The 23156-nt window shown below is 45.3% G+C and overlaps 1 protein-coding gene across 2 annotated transcripts; it reads right to left on the bottom strand.

Moving 5' to 3' along the window:
- Nucleotides 1–1735: 1735 nt before the first annotated feature.
- Nucleotides 1736–21228, bottom strand: Poglut3 (protein O-glucosyltransferase 3). 2 transcript variants are annotated; one of them, XM_006972319.4, is made up of 8 exons: nucleotides 20999–21228; nucleotides 16617–16814; nucleotides 13719–14005; nucleotides 12301–12517; nucleotides 9861–10057; nucleotides 7972–8166; nucleotides 6068–6172; nucleotides 1736–4571 (listed from the first exon to the last, which is right to left on the bottom strand). In XM_006972319.4, the coding sequence occupies exons 1-8, from the start codon at nucleotides 21195–21197 to the stop codon at nucleotides 4446–4448; spliced, it is 1524 nt and encodes a 507-aa protein (XP_006972381.2). In that variant the 5' UTR covers nucleotides 21198–21228; the 3' UTR covers nucleotides 1736–4445. The 2 variants fall into 2 exon arrangements, with proteins under 2 accessions (XP_006972381.2, XP_076432394.1); XM_076576279.1 differs by lacking the exon at nucleotides 20999–21228 and adding an exon at nucleotides 16963–16981.
- Nucleotides 21229–23156: the final 1928 nt, after the last annotated feature.

Here is a 23156-nt window from a genome sequence, read left to right as displayed (position 1 = left end):
CTCTCTGGGGGTTACGATCTGGGCACAACACCTCCTCTTCAGATCCCGATGACTAGGCCAGAATTGCTTAAATTTCCTAGAACAATAAAGTCAGCAGGGTTTACCCAACAAAACTACTCAGGAGTCAGGAATTGGCCAGGCTGAAGGGTGTTCTGGGAACTACAACCTGCGATCTGCCCATTAGCACTTACAAGAACAGAAATGGAGCCTCAAAACCGACTTAATTATTTACAGCCTGGCCAGCCAGTCAGCTGTTACAGCTCATGTGCCTGCTACTTGGCTGCAGGGACTTTCGTGGCAAGTTCAAAATCAGGTACTGACGACCATCAGTCTCTATGCTCATCGGTCTCTCTGGGCCCAGAGCAGGCGTCCAAATCCATGGGTGACAGAAATTCCACTGTAGGAGTAAAAACAGAATGTTTATCATATTACTCCTTTTGTAAGTCTCTATGTCCCTCCAAACTAGTTCAAACAGTGGACTCTTTGGTGACTTACCCCCAAATGCTGAAGTCTGAAGTCCTGGCACAGTGGACAAGCAGTTGTCCGTGGAAGGTTTTGGGGTCACCTGTCCATAGGCAGTAAAGCATGCAGTGGCCGGGGGCTCTCGAGACTCGTAGCGACATGACAACTGAGCAGATGACGTGACGTATGGTGGGAAAACAGCTTTCACAATTCTCCAGGGAGTTCGTTTTCTCCCAAGTTTGGTCCCTCTTGCCACCTAGTAGTCTACAATAAAGGTGAATCCTTGGAAAGGATCCGAATGACTCTCACAGCTGTCCCTAAGACCATCCTGCACATCAGATATTTACATTGCAGTTCAAAACGTAGCAAAATTAGTTACGCAGTAGCAACAATAATACCTTTTATAGTTGGAGGTCACCACAACGTAAAGAACTGTATTAAAGGGTCACAGAATTAGGAAGGTTGATAACCACGGTCCTGAAGCCTCCATAACCTCCACAGACAGCGCCACCAACTGGGGACCAAGTGTTCAAATACCCGCCGAGCCTATGGAGACTACGCTGCTTAGCTCTTCGTCAACAAGCCAGGGCCATCTGCAAAAGGGGAACCTCTACCCGGAAAACGCCTCCATCAGATTGGCCTGTGGGCGAGTCTGTGGGGATGCTTTCTTGTTTCCTAATGGCTGGTGTAGGAGGGGTCAGGAAGGCGCAAGGGAGGACGCAGAAGGGGTCGGAGGATTAGAAGAGTGTAATGACACTTACGTAAGACAACACCATAATGAAACCTGTTACTTTGTATGTTAACTTGAAAAACGAGTTGTTGTTTTTTTTAAAAGTGGTGTGAAGCCTAATTTTTTTTTTCTATTTCTGAAGAATAGGATTCAGAGAGAAGGGCCATCACAGCAGTTTTAGTTCAGTTACTCATGAGGATGTAACAGAGATGGAAGTCAGAGCAGGGCCTTCAGAGATGGCTCAGGGGTTAGGAGCACTGGCTGCTCTTATAGAGGACCCGGGTTCAGTTCCCAGCACCCACGTGTCAGCTTATAAGCATCTGTGACTCCAGTTCTGGGGGATTCCAATGCTCTTTTCTGGGCTCTGTGGGCACCAGGCATGCATGTGGTGTGTGTGTGGGGGTATTAACATACAGGCAAGCAAAAACTCCTACACCAAAAATAAATAAAATCTTTTAAAAAATAAAAAAAAATCAGGTTAGAGTGTCATAGACACACCAGGGTGGTGATAATCTTTCTTAAAACAAAGCACATGACTTCCAATTTTTATTAAGAAAATTTGCTTTATTTAAAAAAGAGTATATAATAAAACCACGTGACAAAATTCTAGACATAGTTTTTAATATGGCATCATGGAAAACACTAATATCATTTTCTTTTCCTTCTTATATCCTCTGTGGATTTCCTCTTTTACCAGGTTGACATTTTTATTGTACAACTTGACTTATATCCATAGTTAAAAAACAATTTAAATATTATAAAAAGGTATAAAGCAGCATTTCCCTTCCCTCCAAACCTCCCCCAACACTGGCAGTTTGTCCCGCACACTCAACCATTTTCTTTTTGTCTTTGGCAAAAGGTTTTCACATTCTGTGTCTTCTACCTTTGGTCCTTCCTGGACACATCGTGGGAAGCTCTCAGTCCGGCATGGTTAGAACTCTTTGTTCTCGTCAGTGGTGTGTGCTTGTCTCCTCAATTCCTCCGCTCATCAGCATTCACTACTGACCAGTGACGGCCACTGAGAGTGTTTGAAGCCACACGCTTGGTTGACAGTTTATTCAAATGAACACAGCTGTATCTTTACACCCTTACATCCCTCTCTTTTCAAAGGTCAGCTTAAAAATACTTTTGTTGAAATTCAAATCTCCCTCCAGCCCCTCCCCAGGCAGTCTCCTTCACTCTCTCTCAATCCATGGCTTCTGAAGCCAGATACACTTTAACAAAAATTTCAGGATTAAAAGCGGCTCATGGATATTGTGGGTAATAGGTGAAGGGAAAGAATCAGGGTTTAAAATCCAGTTTCTTTCACTAAGATATATTCAAGCTAATAAACCAAAAAGCCGCGTAAGACTCATTTCAAAGGCTGTGGTCAAGCTGGGGAGATGGAGGATTATCTAGATTTCTTGACAGACTCGTTACAGTTTGGATGAGAAATGTTCCCTGCAGGTTCACGTTGAAGACTCTGTCTCCAGTGCAGTGCTCCAAAATGAGGCTCGGGAGGCCCTGACAAGTCCATAGAAACCGCCCATCTGTCTCAAGTCGCTTTGAACTGTTAGGACGGTCCGTCACCAGACAGCATCAATCTAAAGACTCAATGTGTCTACACCAAACCACCATTTGCTTTCTGGACCTGGGGTTACAGAGGTAGAAACAGGAGGCAGTCTCTCTTTCCATAAGCCATTTCGATAAAGCCCTATCCTCCATGTACAACAGAAGATAGTCTCAGATGCACCAGGGTGTGGCCTCAGGACGGCTTGTCCTTTAGTTCATACTACATGGGTAGGCTTTAAATGGGTGATGGGGTAATTGGCTTGATGATACATTCCTGTGGCCTAGTTACAATTACAAATTCCCGTGTTCTTAGTGGTCCTCGGGAGAACAGATAGGACCAAACGAATGCCCCAGCTCGGGGAGCACTATTACTAGGGGAGCTCTTGTTTTAGATTGCATTCTGTCATGAACTGCATCTTGGATTGATGGAGCTCTGAGGAATTAGACGTGAATTTATGGTATGAGACTTAGATCTCGACCCTCGGAGGCAAATGCCAAAAGCCTTTATCTTAACGGTGCAACCCAGTGAAAGAGGAGGCTCTTTCCATCTGGCTGTGGATCCAGGGATGAGTAGCTGCCTCTCTCCTTGGCTTATTAGAGAATCCCGGGATGCTGAGGCTTCCTGAAGCTGGCATAGCAGTTTTCGAGGACTCTTTCGGAAGGACAAAAAGAATAACTATCTCTTGTTGACAACTGTAATTTCTTATATTCCTAGTATATAGAGGATAAAGATAGCCACGGGAGCCGCCATCTACATTAATAGCTATGCTGTCTTTAATAGGTGTACAACCCAAACAGATTGTGACTCACCAGGGTAGGGTACAGTTTCCCCCTTGATTCTGTCTTAAGCTCTGGCAAAAACTTAGCTGGAAAGACTTAAACGGTGCAGTGTGTTCCTCCACCATCTCCATGGTACCTTAAACAGCAGCCTCCTCCTTAGTTAACCTCACCAGAGCTTCCAGCAGGAGGAGGAGACAGCAGAGCTGCTGTTACTGTGCATCCGGAGCAGCTTGCGAGAGGAGAAACTACCCGGGGAGGAGAACTAAAACCTCCCCAAACACTTTCCCTCCACCACTGGATGTAAAAGCAAGTGAACAAAAGATAGAAACAAACCAGTAAATGTGACACCCACAGATTCCCAGGGGATGCGTAAGTCCTTTCATCTACCATGATGCTCAAATGGGCAGCTTTCACCCGGAATAAAATGAATACCCAAAGGTATCAGGTAACACTGAAATTCACGATCTTTTTGCCTTAGCCTCATGAGCGTGGGATTACATGCTTAGCATCTCTCTGCATTTCTTTTTCGCTTTGGCTTTTTGTTTGTTTTGTTTTGTTTCTCTGTGAAACAGTTCTGGCTGTCCTGGAACTCATTCTGTAGGCCAAGTTGGCCTTGAACTCACAGAGATCCGCCTGCCTCTGCTTCCCGAGTGCTGGGACTAAAGGTGTGAGCCACCACTGCCCAGCTGTTTTGGCTATTTGATAAGATCCAACTGGGTAGTCTGGGCTGGCCAAGAAATCACCACTTATCTTAAGCAGGCTTTGCACTAAAGAAATCCTCTTGCTTCCACCTCCAGAGTGCTGGGATTAGAGGTATGAGCCTGAGGCACCAGGCCAGGATCCCCTGTTTCTTCACAGCTTGGCATCTTTCACAAGTCTTAAGATGCAGCCAGCATACAAAGGAGTGTGAAGCCAGGTCTCCTTAAAGCTCTTCCCTCTCAGGCCTCTTCCTGTGGCACTGGCAAACGGATGTGCCATCATCCGGCTGGGGAACAAGTTCCATTCCATCACGTATCATGGGCTTGCTGGCCTGGCGCTCAGCGTATTTCTGAAATATGTTTGGAAGAGTGCAAGGTTTAGTTCCTGCTTCCACATCTCCACCTTCAATCATGATGCTTCAGACCCAAACCAAAGGTCTGGCCTATTCTAACCTCACAATTACATTTTAGCTTTATTTACTATAAATGCTGGTGAAACATCTCACAGTCGGGCATGGAGCCCTAATCTACACCGGTGTAAACGGGACACCTCTGGAAAAGAGATGCCAAGCCAGATGCCCCTTCTGGAAACAAACAGAGTCAGCACTTATCCTCCATTCTAATGAATAATTATCTTGTTGAATTTTCATAACAGTAAGATGAGCATTTCCAGACAGAGTGCATAGATGGCCACTTCCATCCTTCCTGGAGGGCTGGAGTTATAACCACGCCAAGAGACGGGTGCAATGTTCTTTTACTCTGGTCAGGAATATCCCTATGAACCGAGTCTCCCACTCTGTTCATTCTGTGTCCACTTGGTTATATATTCCTAGTATTGGGCGAATGCCAACAAAATAGTGATGTAACTAAGGGAGCCTAATTAACACGTTAGAGGTAGAAGCTCCTACCATTAAAATTAAAGCTAGGGCTGGTAAGATGGCTGAGTGGGCAAAGGTGCCTGCTACTCAGCCTTAAAACCCTAGTTCAATCCCTGGGACCTACGTGGTGGAAGGAAGGAACCAACCCCGTAAATTGTCCTCTGACCTCTACCCCCGCCTCCCTGAGCTCACGAAATAAATAAATAAAATGTAATTAAAATAAAAAATATTAAAACTAGATTAGTAGATGTAGGGCCCTGGTCTCCTCCCATATTGAGTAAGCCGTTGCCTGCTTGCCGACCTTGACCAGATGTCCTCCCTATGATAATTCCCTGGCGGTTTCCACCCTCCTGAATGCTTAAGGGAAGTTCCTTGTCTGTGGATCCTGAATATTGGGCGTTAACAGCTTAGATGCAAGATTGTAAACATCAGGAGCGAACTTCTGCCCTCTGGGGTTCTCCCATTGTGCTGTAAGCCTGTATTTAATGTTTCTTCTCTCTTTCAATAAACAGCATTCGGCATTCTGCTGAGGCGAGTGACCCCCTGTCTGTCTCTGTTTTTCGATCCACAGCCCCTCGCTCAGACATGATGAACGGGTGGTGGTAGCGCAGGCGTTATTGCTACAAGCAGACAGGATGGAACCCATCTAAGGATGGCAAGACCGGCATGTGGGGGTGAGGGTAGGATATGGCTTGCTTTATTCCACCCACAGACAAGGAAGGACGTTTCTCTAAGAATCAACCACCAGGGGGCGCACACTGACAAGGTGGGAGGAGCCTCCAATTAATCTACTTCCATGGGCTCCAAGAACAAAGATTAAGTGTGGAGGCTCCAGAGAGTCTCAGCTGAACCCAAATTCTTTCCACAAGCTGCCCCTGATCCCCTCGGGAAGCATGGTACAAAGTGTCCGAGTCACGCACGTGGTCTAAGGAGCCCTGACCCATCAGATTGGACACTTCTGAACTGACCTGTAGCACTCTGTAATAGTAACAGAAAAGTTTGGGCGGCTGGAGCAGGTCCCTCGCAGTTAACTGGCCTTCTTTGGCAATCTTCTTTGCTTCTTCATCATTTTCCTAGAAGGAAAGAATGAAAATTGAGGCTGTAGCCCACAAAGAAAGCTACGTGCAAGTGCGAGAGAGACAGGCGAGGCGAGAGTCAACATCACGGGTAGGGGACTGCAATGGGCTGTAACACAAAGGAGGCCAGGCGGGCAGTTCACTAATGTCTGTTGAAGGGAAACGATCCAACGTGTGTGGACCTGACCCTACGGCCTCACTAGCCTCTTCTGGTGCTTTCCTAGCTATCCAGGGAGAAAGCCTGGGGTCCATCACCTGCCTCCCCAGGGAGAAAGCCTGGGGTCCATCACCTGCTGCCCCAGCGATGATGCCCTCTGCCTAAGAACAGAATGGATCAATTTTCATGTTAAAACGCACTCTAAAAGTTTCAGCGTTGGGGAGATGGCTCTGCAGTTAAGTGTGTATACTGCTCTTGCAGAGGACCCCAGTTCTTTTCCTAGCACCCACCTTGGTGGTTGTCAACTCCAGCTGCAGGAGATCTGAGGCCTCTGGCCTTTGAGGGCGTCTTCACTCAAGTGTACAGACCTCTACACTGACACATGTGTAAAATTAAAAATAATAAAAAATGTGTTTTTCATAAAGCTTCATTCAAATATGCAGAGACAATGCTCTGTTACAAAGCGGTAGCCACAAAAGGCTATAATGCTGTTGTAACAAAAGAGTTGTTCACTCACTAGTACTCACGGGCTGTACTGCCAGGAATAACCGATGCTCCTTATTACAGTCATGGGAAACGCTTCATTTTCTGCACACTGCTGACAGAAAAAGCTGTTTGCTGGCAATTGTGGATCTTAGGAAAAGCCAGAACAACGATTCTGATTCCCATAACCAAATATTATTTCTCAAAACTTAAAAAAATGGAAATTTTTTGTTTTATATTAGATATTATAATAGAAGGATAAATATTTATAGTTTCATAATAAACCATAATAATTTTTAATATTATTCCTTAAAAAAAGGAATTCCTGTTTTATGGGGAACTTGCTCTTAGGATGCTATGTAGCTTGCGTTGGGTAAGGACTTGCGGATTTTTTTCCTATATGAGAAAAAGAAGAATACCAGATTTTCCTGGAATATTCTCTTAATAATATATAAAGCCTTCCAACTCTGGCCTTTTTGATCTGTAATTTGTATTGTGTGTTCTTGTTTTGCATATCTAAGTGCAAATAGTGAATCATTTAGAAAAATCTATATTACATAAACACTAGACTTCAAATCTCAATTTCAACAATGTTGGCAGAGGGTATACAAAATAATTCTGGTGTCCTTTCTTTTTCTTTTTTGGTTTTTGAGACAGTGTTTCTCTGTGTAGCTTTGCGCCTTTCCTGGAATTCACTCTGTGGCCTAGGCTGGCCTCGAACTCACAGAGATCCGCCTGCCTCTGCCTCCTGAGTGCTGGGATTAAAGGCGTGTGCCACCACCACCCGGCCCTTTCTTTCTCTTTTATCTGTGTGCCTGGGTTTATCTATATGTGGATTTGTGTACACAGGTGCAGTGACCGCAGAAACCAGAAGCAGCCTGATTCCCTGGAGTCGGAGTTATAGGCCAATGTGGGTGCTGGAAACCAGGGTCCTTAGAAGAACAGCAAGTGTTCTTATCCACTCAGCCATCTCTCTGATGACCCCTGATATCTATTCTTTAGCTATTAGAGGGAACACTTTTTTTTTTTTTTTAAAGAAAATCACACTTCCTTTTATTTTATTTCATTGTGATACATTAGGTCCTGATAGAACACAGGTCCCCCATATCAATACCTTTGATATTACCTAAGAAAAGGAAAATTGCATGGAACATACCTTGGCCCATTTCACCTTCTCTAGTAGATCACTGAGGTTTCTTTTAATGGGAATGTAGTGTTTCCAAGGCCTTAGTGCCACATAGAAATGTTCATAATATGGCGAATCCTGCTTCAGAACCAGGCTGTCCCCCAGCATGAGATATGGATACCTGTAGGCAGCCACCGTTCCATCCACATTCACCTGGTACTTGAACTAGAAGATTAAAAGCAAAAAACCTCATAAAGCCATTTGCTTTACTTCTGTTCCTCATCAGTACTTTAAAATTAAATACAGAGAGATGATTTTCCACTTTCCTATGTTTGTGTTTGCATTTCATTTATTGTTCATTCTCTTTGTATAAAAATTATAAACAGCCTGTAACAGCTCCCTTAGGACTGTTAGGACATAAGAACAAGTGCCTGTTTCAATTACATCTCTGAAGCAGAGAGTCCAGACTTCTGTAATCAAAGCACGTCCTAAAACTATTGTCAAAGTTCTCAATTTTAATATTCTGAAAAGTGACATTAATTACACATACACACACACACACACACACACACACACACACACACACACACACACACACACACAGTTTCATCTAGTCCTTATACTAAACCCACAAAACAGAAAGGCGCTGTCTCTATTTTACAGTTTACAGGCTGGTAAACTAAGTTGATGTAAAATTGAGTTTACATCTTTCCAGCTTGTAAACTGTAGGTAGGATGACTCAGTGGATAGAGGAGCGTGCTGCCAAACCAGATGACCCAAGTTCAATTCCTAGGACCCACCTGGTAGAGGAAGGGAACTAACTCTGGTAAGTTGTCATCACACACACACACACACACACACACACACACACACACACACACACAGATAAATAAGTGTAATAAAAAATAGTTGACAGAAACCTGGAGAAGTAGTCACTTCCTTGACACATATTGGATTAATAAGTTCTGATTTCCATTTCAAAAGCATTTATCAAAGGCATGAAATCCAATTTAATTATAATATAAAGCAAGTTTTTGTTTTTGTTTTTGTTTTTTACAAGTGAGAAAACTGGTATCCAGAGAAATTTATAAACCTACATGCTGAAAGCAAATTCACTGTTCTTTTTACAAAGCCCCCGAGATGAAGGTGATCCATTCCCAACTCCGGTGACTCCCTTCCTTCCTCCCTCCCTCCCTCCCTCCTCCCTTTCCTTCTCAGTGCTGGGGATCAAACCTCTGCCTCTCACATGTAATAGAAGCCCTCTGCACTGGGCTACACTCTAACCTCTTAATAATTTCTTTAAAAAAACATTTTATTAAAAAATCAGTGCCATGTGTTTCTAGCCAGTTAGGTGTGGGTTTCATGAAAACACTCTAAAGGAGTGAGAGGCACACACATGTATGTATATGCACACACACACACACATCACACATATACATGCATATACAAACACACACGCATACAAAAATCAATGCAAAAAGAAAGTAAAAGAACATGGCAGGCATCACAGGTCACCAGAGCCACTAAGAGAGGAGGGGCCACAGGCAGGACTCAAACTCTCGCTCCGCCTCCTATTTTCCATATTTTAAAATGAATACTCTTTTTATTTACCACAGATACTTGAGGTCACTTTACATAAAAGACACTTATCTTTGCAGCTTATTAAACCAAAGGGGAAAGCCACAGTAAACACATACACACTTCGTGTTAGCTCCTACATTAAGCATTAAATACAGTTCTAGGTTATTCCGTAAACAAAATGAACAGAGAGAGAACCGTCAAGAGTTCAGCGGTTCCCTTGGTCACACAGGAAAGTGTAACAGTGAAGTCAGCTCCCAAAGGAGGCGACCTGCTTGAACGGCCTGTTTCACAGACGTTGAACACAGTTTATCACTCCATAGCCATAGGAAGACTCATACCTTAAAGAAATCAAAGAAACCCATCAACTTGGCTTTTCCAAGCTCTTTTTCTTTCTCTTGGAAAAAGAAATATCCTGTAATTCCTGCATCTAGCAGCTGTGGATTTTCTTTGGACAGCTGTACCAACTGCAGCCTCTCTTCCCGGCTATCTCTACCTCGGAAGAAAGCTTTCTCTGTTTTATTGATCCAGGAAGGCCCTAGAAGTTTGAGGCCATAAAAAATGATGATTAAGAATCTGAAATCATAAGACAGTACAATGACCTTTAATTCACCATTGTCATTTAAAATGTTGATACTCATCACAAACTCATTTTGTAGTATAGATGCTGTTTCCAAAATACCTGGGACTGAGCCTCAGTTTGCCAGAGATGCTTTCAGAGGCTGTCTGTCTGTCTGTTTGCGCCAGCCTCTCCTGTTTACCTCCCAACAACAGGTCACAAGGGCTGGTCACTGTGTTCAACAGTAGGAAGCAGCCCTCACAGTATCAGACCAAGCTCAAGGCAAGCAGAGGCTCTGTGATTTGTCCCCCTCCCAAGGCCATAGCTTCTTCAATTTTTCATGTTTCATAATCACACACGAGTTAGGCTTTTGTTCTTATAAGAGGTCAGCAGAAAATTGTCTAACTAAGCAACCCCAACAGATTTTTAGTTCATATTTCTCCCTTGATTTTTATGTTATGTGTATATATTCCGTGTATGTCTGTGCACTGTGTGCATGAAGTGCCCACAGAGGCCAGAGGAGGGAGCCAGATCTCCTGGGACTGGAGTTACAGATTGTTGTGCACCAAGTGGGTGCAGGGAATTGAACCTGGGTCCTCTGGAAGAGCAGTGAGTGCTCTTAACCACTTGACCATCTCTCCAGTTTAGCTGCTCATAATTTTGAATAGAGGGAAAATATTTTTCTTTGATGCTGTTAAGCTCACTACATTCACATAGGTATATGGGGAGTTTGAGAGAGGATCTCGCTATAATATCCCTGCTACTTGCTATGTACCCAGATGGATCTCTAACTAAGGACACTCTTCCTGCCTCAGGCTTCCAAGTGCTAGGATTACAGGCATGAGACACCATGCCCAGCTCTCTCTCTCTATTTATATCTTCTCTTTTTTAAAAAAATTAGTTCTTTTTTTTTTTTATAATTTATTAATGTGCATTGGTGTGAAGGTGTCAGATCCCGTGGAATTGGAGGTAGAGACAGTTGTGAGCTGCCATATGGGTGCTGGGAATTGAACCTGGGTCCTCTGAAAGAGGAGCCAGTGCTCTTAACCTCTGAGCCATCTCTCTAGCCCTGTCTTCTCTTTTTAAAAGGGGAAATGTTTTAGAAAAGTTAATTTCAATCTCTGACAAGACCTCTTTTTTGTTTGTTTGTTTTGTTTTGTTTTTTGTTTTTTCGAGACAGGGTTTCTCTATGTAGCTTTGCGCCTTTCCTGGAACTCGCTTTGTAGACCAGGCTGGCCTCGAACTCACAGAGATCCGCCTGCCTCTGCCTCCCGAGTGCTGGGATTAAAGGCGTGCACCACCACCACCGAAAGACCTCTTATTATTCTAAATAATAATGCCCATCAGTGTCTGGGGACATCTAAGACACAGAAATCAGAGGGGTTAAACCTTCTCAGTATACTGAGGAATTCACTGGTATCAAACTGAAAGCAGGCCAACTTTTATTACCTATGGTCCCCATCTGATTTTCATTTATCTTTTCTCTTCATGATACTTCAGACAATTTTCACAAATCTCTGGTCTTGTCCCCCAATAACAATAAAGACAAATAGAGGCTGGAAAGGACAAAGCCAAGTTTTTTGCAGCTCAATGAGTTGCCAAAAGAGGTATTGTATCATAAATGGAAGGAAGGAATCATAAAAAGAGAGAAAAGATTCCAATCTGAAAGGCTCAGGAGTGCATAAAAATGAAATAAGAGAATTCCTCACAAAGTACTGGAGGATGGGTTCATAATGCCCGAATCACACCATGATCACAACCCTCTTACGTTTTTCAGAATGTGCCCTCATTTCATCCATAAAAAGCACTGGGGTCAGAACTAAGAGACAAGTTTACCAAATATACAATTATTTACATATCTTTAATGTTTTGATTTAAAATTTCATATAAGTATAACCAAATGCAGACATGAAAAGATGTTTACCAATGACTAAACCCAAAGGAGAGACTCCATGAATATAGGCTTGGGGGTTATTTCCCCAAACTAAGTACATTTCATTTTCAAATTAGAGTCCTAAACATTCTCTTTTGGCCTAAGGGTGCTTTCCTCCCTCTTTGCTGTGCTGGGAACGGAGCTGGGGCCCCTGCACATGCTAGATCAGCGTTCTTCTTGGTTAGGAAGTAAGAAAGATTAAGCGTATACATCTACTCTTTCTGAGTTAACATTCCCTCCATCATTTTTACCCTTAAGCGTTTTCCCTGGAGAATTAACCTTAGCTCACCTGTATTTCCCTGAACAGAGAGGAGATCATTTGTGACACCCCTCATCGCTTCAAGTGTGGAATGGGTGACATCATATGTCGGAAGGATAATGTCTCTTGAATCCAAGGAGCCGCACCAGGAAATGATAGGTATAGGGCTGGGAGTGTCATTGACTTTCCGATGCTCCAAGGGCCAATCTCCAAGGTTAATATAAAATTCTAAATCTGGGAGGGTGACCTACAAAAACAAAAACAAAAACCAAAGAAACAAACAAAAACCCAAACCAAACCAAACCAAACCAAAAACCCACAAACATTAGTGCCGGAAGGTACACACTGCCCCAGTCTCTTGGCTATGTGTGTAGATGTATGGAGGACAGGGATCAGTCTGTGGTGTTTTTCCTCCAGAGCCATCTACGTTACTTTTTTGTTTGTGTTTTTGTTGGCTTTTTCTTCTTCTTTTGTTTTGTTTTGTTTTAGATATGGTTTCTCACTGGCCTGGACCTTCCCAAGGCAGTTAAGCTGGCCGGTCTCTGAGCCTACCTTAGGGCTCCACCTCTCTCTGCTTCCTCAGCCTGGATTAGAAGCACATGCTATCACGGCTGGTCTTTTTCACACAGGCTCTGGGCAGTAGACTCAGGTCCTAATGTTGGCCCAGCATGCACTTTACCGACCCAGCCATCTCCCCAGCTGGGTCCTCTTAAGTACTTCTGATAGAGATGACCATGGAAAACAGTGGGTAAGGAGAAGAGAACCTCCGGGCGAGGGTAGTACATAGCAAACTCACTTAACTGGGAGCCGGCTACCTTTCTCCAGAGGTAGCATTTAAAATGGGATGTCACTGAAGTGGGCGTATATGGAGAAGTGTGAACGGGTGGCTTTGTGCAGCCGCACCAGCTGCCTAAGCAACAGTCTGCAGTCAGACCCAAGCCTTTGCCCTCCGTCACCATGCCCTCTTCCAACTTCGCCCCTAGAGTCCTCCTCCTCCTGTTTCCACATCCACGACTGACACTCTCTGTTGAGGACCTCTTGCTTGGAAGTTTCCTTCCTAGGCTTTCTGACTCCACCCTCCCTCAACTTGAACCTATTGCCTATACAGCTGCCCAGATCTCTACACCCCACATTAAGGTCATGACTAAACTTACCGGAACCTTAGACTATGGAACGAGACCTATGTTGTGTCCTGGCATTCAGAGCCTCGCTCTCTTATCCTAGCTTATACTGAAGTCTCATGAGCCTGAGTGCGGGGATAACAGGCAAGAGTCACCAAGCCCACGTTAATTTGAATCTTACAGGAAAGAGCCATCTACAAAAGCACACTCCATGACACATTTCTGAGCCCTGAAATCCACTCTCACTGGTCTTTATAGTTCTAAGTATGTAACTGTTGCAACAAAAGAATTAATGATACCATTTTTGGAAATTGTTCATTTTCATACCTTTCTTGCCAGGGACAGCAAAATTTCATCTGAGAACATTTTGAAGTCTGTGTATTTCCCCAAAGATCTCCGGTGGATGTGGTTATTGATAATTGTGTAATGAACAACAGCACCCCGCTCGTCCCCAAATCTTTTGGGGACTTCCTTCAGCATCTGCTGGAGATTGATGCTGGGGAAGGAAGTAAAATCTTGTTCGATCTGTGGTTCCGTGGCTGGACAAGACAGAATTTTCTGCCAGGCCTGAGGATCCTCTTCTGGGCAGTCACAGTACTCGTGATACACGGGTCCTGGGGAGGTGATACACATACACACACAATGCCACCCTGAGTTAACAGAGAGGTTTGAGCACTGGATGACACCTTGGCAAATCTGAAAACTACGGACAGAGGTAAAACTACCTTAGACTCATGAATAGCACATCCCACTCCTGTCCGCTTTGGAGGCACCTTAGACAGACTTAGCATACAGCGCATGCTTCCTCCCAAACAAACATACTCCAGTCACTTTGCTTCTAGTGAGGTATAAGTAATTAATTTACAACCACTTCATGTTAGCAGCAAAAGGAGAGCTTCCTGATTTTCAGATATTCAAATGTGGAAACAGTGAGTTCTTGAGGAAATGGAGGCCCTTTCCCTCAACGCCTCTAACACTGCCTTGGTCAACACAGCTCAGAGAAAGACAGAGTAACCCAAAGGGTTTGTCAGTGTCATATAAATCTGATATAATTTCAGGACAAATCCATATTTAATATAAAATTAAGTTTTCTTGAGGATTTATTTATGATCTTTGGAAACAGTCTCCTGTAGCCCAGGTTAGCCTTAACTCCTGATCCTCCTGCTTCTACCTCCGTGGTGCTGGGATTATATCTTTTTTTTTTTTTTAGGATTTCTACTTCAGACCAAGACCAATAAGAAGCACTGACTTATTCTCTCTTGTGAAACTGGTGAAGGAAACCTGGCCTAACTTATGTGCTTACAGACTATGGACATGAGGCATTGAAGGACAGTGAGTCTGGGATGTGGACACCAGCAAGGCAAGCCTCAGGGGTCACATGGCTGCTTAAGCAGCACAGGAAGAGGGCGTGGGTGAGCTGAGCAGTCTCACCTTGCTGAGGAAGGTCTGAGAGCACAGGATGAATAGGGCACAGGATGAATAGGGCAGCTGAGCCTGGGAGACAGAGTCTGAGAAGGGTGAGAACTGAACCTGGGAAAGCCTAGAAACATGCAGGGCTTTGTGAGTGGGCAAACACCCCAGCCTACGATCAGGGCATCTGGGAGGTGAAACCATCCAATACAGGGAAGAACCACCCAGAACACTGGAGGGCAGTGAGGCTGGGGAAAGGGCCTGGACCAGCCAGGCTGCAAAGCCTTTTCATTCTTGGGACTTGGGGAGTGCATGGCTCCGTCCTTGAGAATAATTAGCCCTAGATTAAATGTGGCTCAATTTCATCTGGCAAACTGCGAATACTCAACTTGAAGGGATTAAATTATGTCCAGTTAACTCTGCCACATCCCAGGGATGAAGCTCAGGAAAATTAAAAATGGCATCAAGAGATAAGAAAACACACTGCAGGGGATTAAGGGCAACTTGGCATTTCAGGAAAAAAGGCGAAACATTTAAAGGAACAGCAATAGGAACTACACAAAAGGAAACAGGAAAGTATTTTTTAAAAGCTTTATTTTAGGTGTGTGTTTTGTCTACATGTATGTATATGCACTACATGCATGTCTGGTACCCACAGAAGTCAGAAGACGTTGGATCCCCTGGAACTGGAGTTACATGTTGTGTGATATTTTGTTTGTGTTCTGAAAAATAAAGCTTGCCTGGAGATCAGAGGGTGGAGCTAGCCACTAGTTAACTATAGAGGCCAGGCAGTGGTAGCAAACACCTTTAATCCCAGTATTTGGGAGGAGGAAGCAGGAAGATCAGGAGTTCAAGGCCACTCTGGGCTACAGCGTGATTGAACAAGTCTAAAAGAGAAACAGAGCCGTATGGTGATATTTTATTTGTACTGAAATGTTATTTTAATTTTATGTTAATAAATAAAGTTGCCATGGGGTCAGAGCTATTAGAGCCATAGCAAGAGCGTGATGGTTAGAAGAGCTAGGTAGATTTCTCTGTGTTCAGGGATACAGCCAGTATTGGAGACATACGCCTTTAAGACCTGGAGGGCGGTACTTACAGGCAGTGATGAGGCAGTCATGTGGTTGGGTTTAGAACCAATGAGAAGGCAGAACAGAAAGACTATTTAAACACAGACAAACAGGAAGTAGCTCTCTCTCTCGGGGAAGCTAGGAGCACTGCAGGAGGTAAGATTTTATCTCTGAGCTCTGACCTCTCGGCTTTCTCTTTTACATTGGCTCTGTGTTTCTTATTTTAAAAAGACGATTGGTTACATCTACAGAGCCGGGTGGTGGTGGTGGTGGTGGTGGTGGTGGTGCACACCTTTAATCCCAGCACTAGGGAGGTGGAGACAGTAATGTAAGGCGGGTAGAGACAGGATCTCGGCCCCATTCAGTCTGAGGATTCTTAGAGGTAAGAAGTCTCTAGTGGCTGCTGCTCTGCTTCTCTGATCTTTCAACTTTCACCCTAATATCTGACTCCAGGTTTTTATTTAATAAGACTAATTAGGATTGTGCTTCAGTTACAGATGATTGTGAGCTACCGTGTGGGTTCTGGGAACTGAACCCAGATCCTCTGCAAGAGGAACCAGTGCTCTCCAAACCCAGAAAAGGGTAACTTTTTTTTTTTAATGCTAAAAAATGATATAAAATTTGAACTTCGAAGAGTACATATAAATGCTTACTCTGTTGAACTTGACTGCAGGGTCATCACCAAGCAGTTCTGAAAAGCATGCACCCCACATAAGTCTAGGTTCAGGTGACTAATAACACTTACCTTTCAAAATATAGGGAGACTGAGCCACGTGCTCACCACCATAAAGGACCTCTACCCTGAGGCCTTCGTGGGCAGTCTCATGCATCCTGTATCTCACCAAAAATGTTCCATCATTTCTGTCCAAAGGCTTAGGGGCATAAATTCGGACCGACTCTCTGGGTGAAAGGGATTTTACCACCACTTTGAATTGTGTTTGACCTGCAGGCAAAAGAAATAAAGAAGAACACGACCGTTTCCTGATTACCATGCCTCTCATACAGACGTTCCTTTGCCCTGCAGTGTTCATGGTAAACCACGTTCATTTCAGCCTAGAAGATCCTTGAGGCCACCAACTATCCTGACTCACCCATAAGCCAAGGATCTGACTTAACATGGGAGTCATTATCTATTCCATAACGACAGTGGATGGAAAAATCAATTCATTGAAGAAAGGGACAGTCTTGCCTACTTGGTCTTCTCTCTTCTGAATACCATTTAGACTTAGGTAGGCAGTTAACAGTTCACACTCTATAAAGTTGATGGCCCTTTGGCAATTCAACTTTCTCCCTGTAAAACATACGCATGCTATTGAATGCCATTTAAAGTATCTAGCAACCCTCGTTTCTCAGAAAATGCTCCCCCCTTTTTAAAATTAAATTTGTTCTTTGACGATTTCACATGGCGCAATAATGCATCCTGACCACTCTTGCCCTCTGCCCTCTCCAGTGCCCCTCCCACCCTGTCCACCCTTCCCCTTTTCTACAGATCTCTTTCCAACATTCATGGCTATTCATTTTGTTCTGTGACCCACTGAGTCTAACCAGGGTTGTCTGTGTGACTACGGATTTGGAGCCTGGTGGGCCCAGCAGCCGGCTCACAACTGAAGATGATGGATGCTCCCTCTCCCAGAACCTAATAGGAGTCTGGAAGTGAGGGACTGGGCTCCCTAAGACCCTCCCCATTCTGTGACTGACTGTTGATAGGGCCAGTCTTGTGTGGGCCTGGTACAATAGGCCCACAGCGTTGAGTTCATGATTGCAAAGGCTGAGTCTAGAGCGACAGTCTTCAACCTGTGGGTTGCAACCCCTTTGGGGGTCACCTTTCACAGGGGTTGCCGAAGACCATCTGCACCTCAGATATATACATTCCGACTAATAACTGCAGCAAAATTACAGTTATGAAGCAGCAACAAAAATAATTTCATGGTTGGGGGTCAGAACAGCATGAGGAACCGTATTGAAGGGTAGAAGCCTTAGGAAGGTTGAGAACCGCTGGTCTAGAGGATTGCATTTCAAAGCCCATCACTTTGTCTCTGGCTTTTACACACTTCCTACTTCCTCTTCTACAAAGTTCCCTGAGCTCAAGAGAGTGTGAAAATTTCTGTTTTTAAATTGAATTTTCAAATGTGTTTGTTTCTTCTAGCTTGCCGTCAGAAAGGCAACCCGAGGGACAGGAGAGATGGCTCAGCAGTTGAAAGCACTGGCTTTTCTTCTAGAGGACCCAGGTTCAAGTCACAGCACCCACACAGTGGCTCACAACTGGCGGTAACTCTAGTTCCAGCGGTTCTGAGACCCTCTTCTGGCCTTCAACACCAGCAGGTACGCACACAGTGGTTATACATACATTCAGGTAAAACACCCATACACATAAAGTACAAACTTTTTTAAAAAGAAAAAAGAAAGATAATGCGTGCTACGGCAGACTGAAAAGCTGGGGTGGCATACACACCTTTAATCCAACACTCAGGAGGCAGAGGCAGGTGGATCTCTGTTAGCTGAAGGCCAGTCTGGTCTACATAGTGAGACCCTGGCTTAAAAAACAAAGCAAAACAAAAACCAACAAAGGAAAGTATGAAACTATTAAAAAGACATATTTTAAGTGCTTAGTTATTTTTATAGTAACATTGCATGCCTGGATCATTGATAGCATAAAATTAATGTGAGAGTCAGTGGAAAATACACTGGTTGGGTTTGACATAGAAATAAGGAAGTGTAATCTGTACAAGGGAGACAAGGAAGAGGAAAAATCTGAATTGCTTACATTGGAAGGAATATGAGTTTGCATTTGCCCTGACGGTTATTATAATGGAACAGATCCCAAGATCAGCTTGAGTTTTCTTCCTCATAAATTCCAACTGCTTTAAGAAAAGCTGACTGATGGGAGCAGAGTGACCCAAAAGGAGGCAGGAAGTATCAAACCCTTACATCAGAGATTCCGAACACTTTAATTTCAAAGAAGCCAAAAGCATTTAAAAAAAAAAATCACTTAGCTCCTACTGTGGGCTACTTCTTGTGTTCAGATCTGTTTATTTATTTTTTTAGATCAAGTTCTCATTACATAGTCAAGGCTAGCCTAGAACCCATAATCCTCCTGCCTCTGTCTCCCAAGTGCTTGGGTGGTAGGCCCTCACCATCACACCTAGCTTTCTGAAGCATTTCTACCTGTTTCCTGTAAGACTTTGTCAGACTTGGCTCAGTCTGGGAGGAAGGGACTGGACCTGCCTGGACTGAGTCTACCAGGTTGATCGCAGTCCTCGGGGGAGGATTTGCCCTGGAGGAGGTGGGAATGGGGGGTGGGCTGGGGGTAAGGGGAGGGGGTGGGAGGGGGGAGAATAGGGGAACCCGTGGCTGATATGTAGAATTGAATGGAACTGTAAAATAAAATAAAATAAATAAATAAAAAAATTTTAAATAAAAAAAAAAAAAAAAAAAAAGACTTTGTCAGGTAGGCATTTCTTACCCCCACTGTACAGATGAGAGACCCAGCTCCAAGAAGTAACCGAAGCTCACACATCAGTGATTGTGAGCACTCACAGCTCTACAGCATCTTAAATGGAAGAGAATCTCTGGCGATGGGGACCTCGCCGGCCATGACCGGTTTAGGAAGCTTATTAAAGCTCCCTGTAGTTACAGGGAGAGCACTGATCCTACATTAGTGAGTGTCCCAGAAGACCAAAGTGTTACGCCCTAGGACGACATAATCCTCCAAATATGTCTGACTTCCTGCCAAGTACACACATACTCCAGGAGCCACTCAGGCAGCGCAGTCATATTAAGAGTTTTGTTTTTTTCTCACTACGAAAACATGATCTACTGGGGCTAGAGAGATGGCTCAGTGGTTAAGGGCACTTCCTACTCTCCCAGAGGACACATGTTTCGGTCCCAGCAGTTGCCTTTCACAAGTGCCTGGAAATCCAGCGACAGCCGATCCAGCGCCCTCTTCTGGATGCTAAGTGGTGCACACCTGCACACAAGTGACATTTATAAACAAGCACACATATCAATATAAATAAGATATTATCTATGCAGAAATTTTTATCTGGGAAAAAGAATGCTAACAGGAATTATGAAAAAAATCCGTACTCTCTTGCTATAACCACGGAAGTGCACGTTCAGGTTCATTTATTTATTACAAACTTGGAGTGATACTACGTCACGGTTTGAATCTGAAACACGCCCCACAGGCTCCTGTTCTGAACACTCGATCCTCACACTCCCTGCGTTTGCACGTCTGCCAGCCTGTCCAGAAAACCCTCCGCCTCCAAACCTCTACTCTCGAAGGCTTCCCAGACTTCCCTGGGCCTACGCGAAGTCTTCCCATGTTCACACCACGCTGCACATATCCCATTGTAGTAACTGTGATGTGCCCTGGTAGGTCAGTTGCTCATCTATTTTCTCAGTAGACTCTAAGTTTTCTGATAGGCAGACATTACCACCCTCTTTTCACTCCAGGATTATCAGATACACAGTGATCTCCAAGTACATGACGTTCCCATTGCACTGTGGAGTAGACAGGCCCTGAATTATTCAGTCTCTCTGCTTGCAAAACAGGAATCGCCTTCAATTTAGACACAAATGAGCAAATCCTGACTGGCAACCACTGGAAACCAGCTGGACAAGTCGAGAGAAGCTGTCAGACGCGGGAGGGGGGCCCCTGCAGAGATCCAGGACAAGATCCTCCCTAGCTCCGTTTCTACTTAGTTTCACTGAGTCCTGTGGTCTGCATTCAGTCAAAAGCAAGAAGAAAAGGGAAACCCTGCTTGCAAGAAGGCCCAGCCCTGCAGGCCTAGGAGCGCCTAAGCGATGAGTGGGTGCAGAGTCGGGGAGGAAGGCACTCCCTGCAGGTCAGGAAGGACCATCCGCATCACGTGACCGCAGCCCGGCGTCCCATAGGACACCACGGGCGCCATGTACGCCAACATCAGTCCACGCGCGGGACATGTGGCCCGGCCCTTGGAGTTAGTCACCCCACGGACCTAGCTGGCGTCTCCCGCCCCCTCCCCGTGGGTGTCAGGCCGGAGGGAAGGGAGCCCCCGGGGAGGGGAGGGAGGGCGACGCCCACAGTGGGGAGGTGGCCGTGTGTGGGGACGGGGACGCGCGGGGACGGCGACGGGCGCTGCTGACCTGGCGGCGAGCTAGTGAGGTTCCGGCCGTCCGAGTCCACCGCCTGCAGGAAGAAGTAGCGCACGGGCAGGACGGCGGCGGCCTGCAGCCCCGGGCCCCACGCCAGGCTCCGCGGGGCGCTCACTCGCGCCCCGGCCCCCGCGGCCACCAGCAGGGCGAGCTGCAGGCGCAGCAGCGGGGCCCGCGGGACGCGGAGCATGGTCGCCGGCTCTCAGCTCCGCTGGCCGGGAGGGGCCGGAGCGCCGGGCTCGAGGGGACACCCGGGGGCGGGCCTCTGCCTAGAGCCGCCCCGCGCGGCTGACACCAGCAGGGGGTTGGCGGGCACCGAGCCCAGGCCTCCACTAGTTGCTTGGATGGGTCAGAAGTTTGGAGAAAGGCCGTTTGGTTGTTGGATTGCTGTTACCGGTTTCACTTATTTTATGTTTTCTTTCTTTCTTTTTTTTTTCCTTTTGAGAAGGCAGGCTCCCCCTGTAGCTCAGGCTAGTGTTGAACCGATGGCAATCCTCCCTCCCCAGCCTTCTCCAGTAAGGTGTGTGAGCCACCTTGGCCTGTGGAGAAATCCCGCTTTCAACTGATGGATTGAGAAGGGGTCTCACTACCTAACTCCGGAACTCCGGCTGGCCTGGAACTCTGTATAGAGTGCCTGGCCTTTTACTCACCGTCAAATGCCTGCCTCTGTCTCCCAAGTGTGGGGATTGAAGATGTGCACTACTACATCCAACCTTAAAAAAAAAAAAAAATGGTTTTAAATGTTACAGACTCAGGTTTGGGATGTGGCTTAGCCGTCCAGTAAGTGCCTGGCATGTACAAGGCCCAGGGTTTGGTTCCCAGTGCCACAAGTGGAACCGGAAGAATGGGTTCCCTGTGAAGAATTCCATTGGTTTTGGTTCACACACAGGCTTGCCTGCTTTGTTTTGCGCTTGGCAGTCACCCTCACTGGAGTCCCTGGCGTGTGTCTCCTTTTCAAACAGTGTTTTCTGAGTATCCACGGATTTGGGTTGAAATTTGTGCATCTTGACAGCAGAAGGCAGGGTCTGGGCCTTACCTTGTGCTGTGTGGGCAAGCTTCTCAGAGACAGGCACATTCTCTCCCTGCCCACTTTGGGAAGGTAAGCCGGGGTCGTCCCATTCCTCAGTCTCAAGGACCAGGAAGAACATTTCCCCCCCCTCCTCCACTGCCAGTTTGCTCATTTTTGCTAGTTATTTTTCCTTCTTTTTATCCACATGGCATTAAACTCTTAGGAAATAAAGATGGTCCCTAGATTGAGAAATCTGGAAGAACTCCTCCTACAGAATGGACACAGGGCATTTGACTTCTCCAGGCAGATCTCAACCCAGAGCATGTCAGAACCAGGTCCTAAACGGCCCTCTGCCTTTCCTAGGCTTTAAGTGGGCTCCTGAGCATTCTGAGCTGGGGCCCAGGTCACTGACACAATTACCATCCACAGGTTAGGGCAGAGAGGCGAGCGTGGAGAAAGCACCAGAATGCCCGTGTGGTCTTGGGCTAGCCTGGCATCCGTCGCTGGAGGTTGTAGACAGCACTTTGTAGTTTAGAAGCATCATCAGGAACTGGTAATAAGTCGCTAATGTAATAACATTACACTAGGCGGGGCAACAGTGTGATGTGACTTTGGGTGACTTTCACTGTTTTTTTCCTGGAGGTGTTTGAACGCTTTGACGGAATGCCAGCTCTGCTCCAGTTAGCATTTAAATCACACACACACACACACATACACACACACACATATACACACACACATACACACACACATATACACACACACATACACACATACACACACACACACACACACACACATACACACACATACACACACACACACACACACACACACCCCAAACCAACCCAAAAGCTATATAGGACACATTTTGTTTGCACTCTGCCAAAACTGGACTTCAATTTTCTTTTCCCAGGGAAGTGAGCTGGGGGCTATCGGGGTGATAGTGAAATATGGCCTAAGAGATTATATAACACTTGAGGTACCACCTGTTGGAGGGGGAACCATCAAGCCATTGATTCATATCACTGCAAACAGTCAACCAATCAACACTAGTGAAAAGTGTGGTTAAGTCAAGCAAAATTGCCATTTTTTTTTTTAAAAAAAGAAGCAACATTAAATAATCTTCTGGACAGCAAA

Source organism: Peromyscus maniculatus, chromosome 7 (genome assembly GCF_049852395.1).
Source record: "Peromyscus maniculatus bairdii isolate BWxNUB_F1_BW_parent chromosome 7, HU_Pman_BW_mat_3.1, whole genome shotgun sequence".
NCBI classification, from domain to species: domain Eukaryota; kingdom Metazoa; phylum Chordata; class Mammalia; order Rodentia; family Cricetidae; genus Peromyscus; species Peromyscus maniculatus.
This window is presented reverse-complemented; position numbering and strand designations above follow the sequence as displayed.

Excerpts from the sequence above, each read along its gene's own strand:
- Poglut3 (XM_006972319.4), bottom strand. The coding sequence starts at position 21,197 with ATGCTCCGCGTCCCGCGGGCCCCGCTGCTGCGCCTGCAGCTCGCCCTG. Across the intron at positions 12,518-13,718 it reads TGCTGTCCCTGGCAAGAAAG|GTCACCCTCCCAGATTTAGA; the intron begins GTATGAAAATGA and ends TTGTTTTTGTAG. Across the intron at positions 8,167-9,860 it reads GTTTCTTTGATTTCTTTAAG|TTCAAGTACCAGGTGAATGT; the intron begins GTATGAGTCTTC and ends TTAATCTTCTAG.